The following is a 10,456-nucleotide window of genomic DNA, read 5'->3' as shown; positions in this document are numbered from 1 at the left end:
CTAAACTCCTCAGACCCACTTCCCAAAGCTCCATACACAGAGGAGCAGCGCTTCCCTCCGTGCTCCTGCCTGCTTTTACACACTGTCCCTTGTGCTTCCCATATAGTCCCCTGCCCGTAATCCCACCCTTGTGCTGCTCCTCCCTCCGCATTGCCCACAGATAGGAAACAGTTCATGGGAGAGCTGGATCCTGACTTACTGCATCACCACGATTAATCCTGAGTGATTAAACCACTGCTATCAGTGCAGCTCCTGCCTTTATTAACAACCCTTGGCCCTTCAAAGAGGAAAACAAGGCAAGAGATAAATGCCAGCCTTGTTGCTTTGGTGCCCATGTTGAATATTTATCACCACTACCGTATTTATCAAAGGAAGAGCCATCAGGGAGTAATTCCCTCCTAATGAGTCAGGTTCAGCTGGCTCCAGATAGGATCTGAAGGGCGGATTCCCCTTCTCTGCATTGGTTGTGTAGAGAGAGCTGTGCTGCTTTCCCTTGGGAAGCCGCATGTCACTGCCTGTCCCAAGGCTGGGGTTTTCCCTGTGCTGCCAACACAACTTGGTGACTGCCTGCAATTGCTCCTAGAGCGGAATATAGACACCGAAGCATCAGTCCCTGTCTGAAATGAAGAGACCTAGCAGTGATGGTGACATTCCAGGTGGTGTTCCTTGGATCTAGCTCTAGAATCCGCTGCTCTGGGACAGTGAAAGCCTGAAGGATCTCTACAGGAGGCATCATGAGCTCAAGAGATGTAGCTCTGCTCCCATGGGCCCTCAAGCACTGCAGAAAGGGGCACATTCCCTTTGTGCTAAGCAGCGCAGAGGGATCAGGATCTCATGGCTGGGAGCCAGCCATGGTCCTCTTGCATTTGATCTTCTTGTAGCAGGAATTCCTTGGATACCCTTGGGGATACCCCAGGGAACCAGGACACCTTCTCATTCAGTGCTGAAGCTGGTGGCTGTTTTGTTGGACAAGTGGAATATCCATGAGATCTGCAGCTTGGAACAGGGAGGGACAGTGCCAGAGACAGAAAGCAGGTCTGTGTGTGTACAGCACAATAGGATGCTACTTCATCCCTGGGCATTCCTGTGGTTCATACAAGCCAAGGAAAACTTAAACCTCCTTAATGCAAAATGCCCACAAATTCCATATCCCTCTTTTCCAGCCATGTAGGGATGCAGAAACTAGAGACACTCCTTATCAATTCCTATCTATAAATGGAGTTTGCATGTGAGTGTAACTCGCATCACTCTCTTGGAGGGAGAAGGGTTAATTCCTAGTCGGAACAACACAGGGAATGATCTTGCTATGCACTTACTGATGCAGTGCCTGTGCTCTCTCCAACTTATGCAAATGAATAACAAGTGCTGTTAAGACGGTAAGGAAGTAAATCTGTATTCCTGGCACTTTACTATGGATAACCCAAGTTCAGCTTCATACGTGAGCCTGAATTCTGCAGTTCAAGCAGAGATCCAAACTCTTTGCTATGTAAGATGGGTCTCCCTCCTCCTGCTGCTGCAGCCCTTACTCAGTCACTGCACCAGATAGGAGGGAACACACAGCCCCACACCATAAACTGAAAGGAAACCTTCATTAATGAAGGTTTCATTAATGAAACCCAGAAGCCCTGGGACAAGTGTCTCCTCGTCCCTCCTTATCATCTCTCTTACCGTATCTCTTCAATTAGGCTGTCCCCAACCATATTCTAATTCATTGTGCCCAGAAGGTCCCCAGAAGAAGGGCCGTGTTTCCTACACAGCCCAGACCTGCTGAGCACGACCAAGGTGGGCAGGATGTGCCCCTGCCCAGCCTCTGAGCCGTCGCTACGGGGACAGGGAGAAGCAGCAGATTCCTCATCGCCATGGTAACAAGATGCTCCACACTGCACAGCAGGGCAGGATGCTCTGTGCTCCAGACACTGGGGGACCCCAGGTCTTGGTTGTGGGCATCCTGACTTTGGTGCTTTGTAGTTCCTCAGGTAAAAGATCACTGTGGAGGTGGATGTGTTGTGCTCTGACTCCTTGGAGGGCTGACAAGAGCCTTGGAGAGGAGACCAGCATGAGGTGAGTGCTGTCCAAGCTGAGCCTGAGAGCTGCCCCTTTGCTTTCCTCCTAGGACGGACAGTGTCCCTGCCTCGGGCCCTGCCACTCACCTCCAGCTGGGAACACCAAGGGGGTGAGATCCACAAAGCTTTCCTTATCCATGCACTCCTCTTTCCTGGGTGACGCAGTGTCCCCATCCAGCCTGGTTGATGGCAGGACCATGTCCTCTCTGCCAGCTCTGCCGATGACCTGGGCAGAGGATGGGGCTTTCCAGTCACAGCCAACACAAGAGATGCCCCAGTGTGCCTCAGTGGTCCCCGCCAGCTCTGCTCACCACAGCTCCTGGCATTTTCTCTTCCCAAAGCACATAACCAACCTCATCCCTGTAGGATGGTCCCCAGTGGGGCTGGGTCCGTCCGCACACCACACAGGTCCCCAGCCTGTTCCAGTGGCTTCCCAACCCTCCTCCTTGCAATGCCCTGAGATGCCTCAGATGTGTCCCCAGCTTTTATCTCCCTTTCTCTGGCCTAGGCTTTATCTTCATCCACATGGAGAGCAGCCTGTACTCACTGCCCTGCAGCCCTATTGAAATGGAGGTGGCTGATCCCACCTACCACTGGGGGCAGGACCGGCCAGGTAAGGTCCTAAGTCAGGAGCAAGCAGCAGTGATGGGTTCTGCTGCTGTGAGGCAAGAGGGGGGTAAGAGGGGAAACAACCCCTCAAGGAAGGAGCCTGTGAGGGGCACATGGAGACCGGGGTCTCATGGGATTGCATGGGCTGAACTACAGGAAGGTTATGGGGTAATTCCATGCTTAATTTTTTCTTCCCTCTCCCTTGATAATTTATAACAACAGGAGGGGAATAATAATTTAATAATGGGGGGGAAGAGCAGCTTTTGGGAGTCTTTGAAGAGTCTCAGTTTATGGAGACCAAATCTGGGTCAGCCCAGGGGAGCATGACAGAGCCACCAGGAACGGGGCCAACTCAGCACAGGACAGCCAACTGCTGGTGATCACCATCAACCCCTCTGTCTCCTGCACTAGTCCCCAGGTTGCTCTCAGTCACCAAAAAGGGACATCTCCTCTTCCAACACTTCCAAGCAGCCGACAGCGGGAAGTACTCGTGCACCATCTCCTACACAAAGTACAGGATCCCTGTGTCCCAAACATTCCACTACAGCATCCTTGGTGAGTCCTGCACTGTGCTAAGCATGGGGGGCAACCCAACAAGGGCAGGAAGGGTGGATGAAGGGAGAGGTGGGACCGTGCTCAGCTCTCTGGACAAGGATGCTGTTGGCAAGGGGGAAGAAACCTCTCAGGGTTTTCTCCCACAGGCTACCATGTGCCCGGAGGCCTGGACACTGTCCTGCTCTTCCATAGCAAGTTCTGTGAGGATGAGTGGACCAAAAGGTTCCTGCAGGATCTGCAGGATAAGCTGAGGCAGCTGGAGATGGAGCAGCACTGCAAACTCCAGCTCAATGCAACTTTCTGCTTCCCCTCGCTCAACAGCCCTTCGGATGAATTCATTGTCCAAGTACAGCTGGAAGGTAGACCCCCCAGGCACAAGCATCACAGCAGAGTCCCCAGGGGATAACAAAGGCACTGGGATGGAATGAGAGGAATTCAAGCATCTCGGTTTGTGCTTGGAGGGAAAAAAGGGAGGGAGCACAGGGCTGTAATGACATTAGGGGCTCTTGGAAGAGTTTAATGGCTTCACTCACCTCCTGCTGGAGCTGGGGCTGCCTGAGCTGCACTTGTGTCTGTCCATGCTCCAGTGTCCCTCTTTGGACCCAATTGGGATGAACACTGCAACTCCCAGGACATGGAGATGGTCACAGACTGCTACCGCATAACAGTCCTGCACAACCTGAGGCAGGTAAGGAGGGAAAGGAGGATGGCACTGGGGGGGGGTGTGCAATGAGGACACTATTTCCAGACCCTGGAATGATGAGGAGCATCCCTGAGGGTTTGCTCAGTGTCCATGAGCTCCCATTCAGGCTGCTGTGTGTGCCTGTCCCCTGCTGGCTCACACGGCACAGCTCTATGCACTGGGAGGATGTTTTCTGTGCTTCCCTCTTAGAGCCCTACTGAGCTGCGCTTGCTCTGCCCTCCCCAGGTCCAGCTCGCCCTTACCAGGTTCTTCAAGGAGCACAAGTCCTTCCTCATCACTAGGCCTGGTATCCCCAGCATCAACTTCACCAACGAGTTTGTCGGCTTCCTAAGGATCGAGCAGTGCAGAGCGGGCTATGGGCAGACCAAGCAGCTCCAAAGATGTCCTGACTGTTGCAGTGAGCCGAGAGTCCACAGCCCTTTGGTCCCCCCTTTTCTTTCCCGCTGTTTGTCTCTTCCCCTCCTCATGCACAGCTTGTTTCCAGGTCCTTACTGCTCCCCCCATGCCCACCCAATCCAAGGAATGTGGTGGACATCCTGTGATTCTGAGCCCTTAAGCATCAGGGCTCCCTTTCCCTAACTCTTCATTGAACACAATGCTGTTGCTTAGAAGGGCCTTTCTACATGTCCTCTCCTCAGTTGTATGCCCACCAGGGATGTTCGGCCCTCCAAAGAGCAACAAGTGCTTCCCATGCCCTGTTGGGACCTACAGTGTGACCCACGGGATGGCATTCTGCACTCCCTGCAAGCATGGCATGACCACTGGGGCATCAGGTGCCAGCTCCATGAAGGACTGTGTCAAGAAGGAAAGGACCGAGCAGGGTACACTGATCATCCATTACTGAAGCAGGGCATGGGGGGGACTGGGGGACTCTGAGTAGAGGGCAGGCAGTGCAGTGGGACCCCAGAGCAGCTGCCCTATGTTGGCTATGGCAACTTCTACAGCCCCTGGGGAGAGGTAGCTCTTGTTTCTTCCATCACCACCCCTGAAGAAATCACAGCTCCCTCAATGCCCCTTCCACCAGGCCAATGCTGAGCACTGATTTCCCTCTTGGTGTCCCCAGCTTGCCTCTGAGAACCTCACTGCTAGGAGTAATGTAGGTCCCAACATCCCTGCTTCTCTCTGGGGCTGGGGACAATTAGCATTTGGATTACCTCCAGGGTCTTTAGCAGTGGGACTTCTTCATTTGAGACTGTCACATCCATTTCTCTCCCCTCAGCTGTCTCCATCGTGCACAAGATGCCAGCCCTGCTCCTTATTGTCTTGCCAGCATTACTATTCCTCAATGTTCTCTTCATCCTGTAAGTCTGATCTGCATCTCCCAGCATGGGACATTTTGGGAGCTCTATATTCCTCCTTGGAACATGAGATGAAGGAAAACCTGAGGGTGTAGGACTTCAACAGCTGGGATAATCATAGAATCATAGAAGGGTTTGGGTTGGAAAGGGCTTTAAGATCATCCAGTTCCAACCCCCTGCCATGAGCAGGGACACCTCACACTAGAGAGGCCCTCTCCAGCATCCTTGTAGCCCCCCTAAGTAGTAATGTTGGCAGCATCTCACACAGCCACCTAGGGATTGGTTGGGTATGGCCCTGGGGAATCCTGGCCCTGAGGGCTGGTGCTGAGTGGCTGCAGGGCTCTGGTGCTGGTTCCTGCCATGAAGTTAATGGTTTCACTATGGGCTTCTCTTCTGTGTCTTTGTAGAAGCTCTTGTTACTGGTTCTATCAAGATTACCATTTGCAGTCTCCAAGAGGTTCCAAGATGAAAGGAAGCACCATGAGGATGGAAAGGACGAGTGATTCCTTCAGGAGCCCCAAGCAGAGCCTCCAAGGTCTCCTTGATGCCAGTGACACCAGGAGCGACAAGGAGCAGAGGGATGGAGCACCATCCCCTGCCATGTCCCTGAACCTGGCTGCAGTGACTGATGAGACTCCTGTGCTGGCACCAGAGGAAAGAAGGAACACCTGAGATTCCCTGAGGAACAGCATCCCTCCAGCTACTGCTGCCCATTATTTCTGTGTCCCAAACCACCTCACACTGCCTGAAATCTCCAGCAATGGATAAGAGGGATACCCTTCTTCTCCTGTCTATATTTATCTTCCCGAATGGCTCTGACTACAACCACTCCTTCGGCTAATGAAGTTTTACTTCTAGTTGCACCTCTCTGCAACACTGGATGCTCCAGACACAAAGGGACTTGGGGGTTACAAGGAGGGGACCTATCATGCAGGTTGAACCACATGTTTGTCTTCAGGTATGGAAAGCATCATTCCCATTCAGTCTTGCGCTAGGGAATGACTCCAATTCCTCATCCCACTTTGTATAAAGAAGCAGCTCCTAGGAAGAACTGAAGGCAGAGCGTTTGCTGAGGTCGAGGCTATATAGGACAGGGTAGGAAAAAGCTCAGCCTCGAATAGTTTGGCTTTCAGAGCCCTGGGAGGGACAGGGGCTGCGGGAAGGATTCCCACCTTCTCGGCCTCAAAGAGCGCACCAGCACCTATGGCTGTAGCTGCGCTGAGCCCTGTTGGAGAGGCCAGGAGAGGGCAGCAGCGCAGTGCGGGAGGCACCGGTGGGTGATGCTCAGCAGAAATGGGTTCTGGATCCGAAGTGCGAGCAAAAGAAAGGGGCTTGCTCTGCTTCTTGGTGTAGAAGCAAGTTGAGAGCAGGGGCATTGGTCCAGCTCTCGGTCTTGGGTTCAGAATGGTACTTTCAAGGGTATTAAGCTTGTCCTGTATAACTTAGCAGAAAGCGTGGGCTGGCAACTATTTGCTGAGGCCAAATGAGGGAAGAAATGGTGGGATTCATCCATCCCATTGCCAGCAGACGAGTCAGTCCAACAACAGCCAGTCCCTGGGCAGGAAAATCTTAGAGAGGAGAGGAGGGAGACAAGGGAAGTGGAGAAGAGGCAGAACAGGGCCCAGGTGTATGTGATGTCTGAGGGAAGGACATTATGGGAGATGCAGGGAGGAACACTGGTTAGCTATAAAGCTCTCTGGTTCATCTGCTCTTCATAGCACTTCTGCAGCTCACAAGGCTCCTCTGTGGGATTGCAGGAGGTGATTAAACACAGCTTTGGCATCAGCAAGATGAAGGTAGGGAAAAGGCAGTGATGGGACTGATGGTTTCTAGGGTCTCTGAAGTGTGAGCTGGTGGGGAAGGGGCTGAGCTTCAATAGGGGTGATAGCCTAGAGCAGGGGTGATAGCCTAGGGATAGGAGATGTCCAGTTGATGGCACAACTGCAAACAAGCATGGGTCTAGTGCAGGTGTCTCTGAATGTTCTGTCCTGGGGTGGGTAAAAAGCCTCTTTTGGTTCATTATGGATTATGGGTACCTGGTTCTTTCCAAGTTTGATACCCCACAGCCTTCCTGGTGGAGAGTGGAGACATGGAGTAAAGGCAGAGGAGAAGAGATGGTGAAAGCAGGCAGGTCACTTGTGGGTCCACCATTGCTCTGCTCAGCTGGAGATGAAGATTGTTCATAGCATCCTGAGGCACAGGGACTGTGTGGGGACTGAGGAACACTGGGGCTTTCTCCCTTTGCTGTGGAGTCTGGATGTGCTCAACCTCTTCAGTCACTCTCAGCATCTTCCCTCTGCAGAATCCTAACAGGGCTGCAAAACCCCTTCTGAATGAACCTGCATGCCAGCAGGGCTGCGGCCCAAACCATATAAGCCATGCTAAAGAGGCAAAGCTGATGCCCACCCACTGCCTTTAGGAGGCTGTGGACATGCCAGAGACCCAGCATGGCATAGGGAGACTGCTCACTTGGCATAGGCTGGGATGAGGAGGCAGCAGCATCTGCTGCCCAGAGCAGCTCCAGAGCCCAGCTTGGAGGCAACAGATTCCTTCTGACTAACCTTGAGACAAGTGTAAGCAGCAGGTCTGTGGTGGGGGCTGTAGGTGGAATTGTGGTTGTCCCCTGTCCCTGGCTGCATGGGCTGCGTGTGAGCTGGTGGGCAAGGGGCTGAGCTTCAATATGGGCTGCTTTGTCCCTGCAGAGCAGGGGTGGTAGCCGAGAGATAGGAGAGGTCCCGTTGATGGCACGGCTGCAAACACGCATGGGTCTAGTGCAGGTGTCTCTGAATGTTCTGTCCTGGCGTCGGTTAAAAGCCTCTTCCGGTTCATTATGGATTATGGGTACCTGGTCCTTTCCAAGTTTGACACCCCACAGCCTTCCTGGTGCTGCTGTGCCACATGAATGTGGGAAAAACAAAAAGGCTGCTCCCATTCCGGGTTTAATCCAAAAGTCTGTTAAACACCCACGTTATTTGCAGCATCAGGGATGTTTGTGTCTGCATGGGTTTAGATGCTTCCCTGAACTGGGATCTAAGAGAAAGGCTGAGGTCAGTTGGATATTGGTATCCATGACAACCTCTCATTTCTACTTGCTCACAGTAAGTGTTGAAACTCTTCTCCTGCACCCAAGCACCCCTCGCTGGGACTGTACCCCCTTGCTGGAGGTCTGAAGGAGCCGAGGAGCCCAGAGTGTCTGTAGTGAACATACATGTGCTGAGGTGGGGATGGCTCAGAGGTGTGCTGCTCACAAGGACAAGAAGTGTTCCATGTCTTGCTACAAGAGAGACATTGAGGTGCTGGAGGGGGGCAGAGAAGGGCAGCGGAGCTGGTGCAGGGCCTGGAGCACAAGTGTGATGGGGAAGGGCTGAGGGACCTGGGGGGTTCAGTCTGGAGAAGAGAAGGCTCGGGGGGACCTGATCGCTGCCTACAAGTGCCTGACAGGAGGATGGAGCCAGGAGGGGCTGGGCTCTGCTCCCAAGGAACAAGGGATGGGACAAGAGGAAACGTCCTCAAGCTGCACCAGGGCAGGTTTAGATGGAGCTGAGGAACAATTCCTGCCCCAGAGGGTGCTCAGGCATTGGAACAGGCTGCCCAGGGCAGGGCTGCAGTCACCGTCCCTTCAAGGGTTCACACACTGTGGAGAAAGGTCACAAAGGCAGCATTTCCAGTAAGGATGTGTGCTACAGAAGCAGGATTTGGGATGCCCTAGAAATTGCCAATGGGATCTACAGTGGGAGATGGCTCTGGGATCTCAGAGAAGGCCACGGAGCTGCTGCAAGGGCTGGAGCAGCTCTGCTCTGGAGCCAGGCTGAGAGAGCTGGGCTGGGGCAGCCTGGAGAAGAGAAGGCTCCTGAAGGGGAGACCTGAGAGCAGCTCCAGTGCCTGAAGGGGCTGCAGGAAACCTGGAGAGGGGCTTGGGACAAGGGATGTAGGGACAGGCCAAGGGGAATGGCTTTAACCTGCCAGAGGGGAGACTGAGATGAGCTCTTAGGCAGAAGCTCTTCCCTGTGAGGGTGCTGAGGCACTGGCACAGGGTGCCCAGAGAAGCTGTGGCTGCCCCATCCCTGGCAGTGTTCAAGGCCAGGTTGGACACAGGGGCTTGGAGCAAGCTGCTCTAGTGGAAGGTTCACCTTTCAGTGGTAGCCTGCTCCTGCCCTTTCAGCCTTCTCTGACCTGAACTGGATACGCTCGACCTCTCAGTTCTATAAAGGGGGTGGTTCAAGCCTTCCAGCTGTCATCTGCACTCTCTCGTTTGTCATCTTTTAGGGCATGATGTTCCAAAGTGAACAATCTCCAGCCGAGAGCTCATCGACAGTGAGCAAAGCAGCCCATTAATTATCTCCTGTGCCTTGCCTACGAGAGTAAGTGTGTATGTTTGGAAGAGAAAGAGCAGACCAAGTAGATAGTGGTCTTTTTGGGCTTGAAAGAAAAGATATGCCAAGTTACACAGGAGCACTTCTAATTAATTGCTGCCTCCTGGCAGCAGCTGGCAAGACAGCCCTTTGCCCATCAGCATCTAGACAATTAGCTCTGTACTGCACCTGAGATGGTGGAGTAGCTCTGTATTTATTCATATTTTGGCTGAGATCAAAGCAAACCACTTCCATGATCTATTGTCTGCAGAGAAAAATATCTCCATCTCATTGCTTCAAAGAGTGGAGCTTCCAGCTCAGGGATCAAAGCGCCGTCAGGGAGACATATTCTACTCAATAAGGGTTCACAATTGAGTTTCTCACATCCTCAGTACCTTTTGGCTGGGGCAGGGAGCCTGTTCTTTGCTTGTGCCGCCAAGGACCTTCAGCCTGAAGCCAGCTTGCTCAGTGGCAGGTGCTACCATGACAGCTTATCCTTGGCGTTGCCAACCAGGCAGCCTTTTTTTCTTGGAAAGCACAACTGTTCTGTGGTCAGGCAGGTGGAATCTCAGCTGCAGCTGGATGGGGACTTAAGGGAAACCAAGCCAGAAAGCACAGGCTGCCAAAGACAGGCCCGACAGCAGCATCCTGCTGCCAACAGTGGTCCTGGAGCTTTTGCTGCCTGTGGAGCTCCAAGACAACAGCGTGAGCCAGTCCCCAGTGCAGCTCCCTGCGGGCTCCCATGTTCTACCTCTGCACCTAAGCTCATCAATCCCCATCTCCCTGATGGTACAGCAGCCTGGGATGACTGTGTTTTCATGGTTGGGGTGAAACATCTGTGAGGCATAGAACAGTCAGCATTAGAAGGGACCTTAA

The 10,456-nt window shown here is 53.1% G+C and overlaps 1 protein-coding gene across 4 annotated transcripts; it reads left to right on the top strand.

Annotated features, from left to right (window-relative positions):
• Positions 1-1,880: 1,880 nt before the first annotated feature.
• On the top strand, positions 1,881-6,091 carry LOC133280900 (zona pellucida-binding protein 2-like). Of its 4 annotated transcripts, none has more exons than XM_061475954.1 (10): positions 1,881-1,976; positions 2,114-2,173; positions 2,572-2,676; positions 3,084-3,227; positions 3,374-3,586; positions 3,815-3,915; positions 4,162-4,327; positions 4,569-4,751; positions 5,150-5,231; positions 5,636-6,091. In XM_061475954.1, the coding sequence occupies exons 1-10, from the start codon at positions 1,898-1,900 to the stop codon at positions 5,898-5,900; spliced, it is 1,398 nt and encodes a 465-aa protein (XP_061331938.1). In that variant the 5' UTR covers positions 1,881-1,897; the 3' UTR covers positions 5,901-6,091. The 4 variants fall into 4 exon arrangements, with proteins under 4 accessions (XP_061331938.1, XP_061331937.1, XP_061331939.1 ...); XM_061475953.1 differs by having other exon boundaries at positions 4,156-4,327; XM_061475955.1 differs by lacking the exon at positions 2,572-2,676 and having other exon boundaries at positions 4,156-4,327.
• Positions 6,092-10,456: the final 4,365 nt, after the last annotated feature.

This window comes from Pezoporus flaviventris, unplaced genomic scaffold (assembly GCF_033815535.1).
Source record: "Pezoporus flaviventris isolate CSIRO_AGI_PZ_B2104156 unplaced genomic scaffold, CSIRO_AGI_Pfla_v1 ptg000091l, whole genome shotgun sequence".
NCBI lineage: Eukaryota > Metazoa > Chordata > Aves > Psittaciformes > Psittacidae > Pezoporus > Pezoporus flaviventris.
The sequence above is the reverse complement of the archived record's forward strand: the minus strand, read 5'-3'. Positions and strand labels throughout refer to the sequence as shown.

Excerpts from the sequence above, each read along its gene's own strand:
- LOC133280900 (XM_061475953.1), top strand. The coding sequence starts at position 1,898 with ATGCTCTGTGCTCCAGACACTGGGGGACCCCAGGTCTTGGTTGTGGGC. Across the intron at positions 3,228-3,373 it reads ATTCCACTACAGCATCCTTG|GCTACCATGTGCCCGGAGGC; the intron begins GTGAGTCCTGCA and ends TTTCTCCCACAG. Across the intron at positions 3,916-4,155 it reads TCCTGCACAACCTGAGGCAG|GTCCAGCTCGCCCTTACCAG; the intron begins GTAAGGAGGGAA and ends TGCCCTCCCCAG.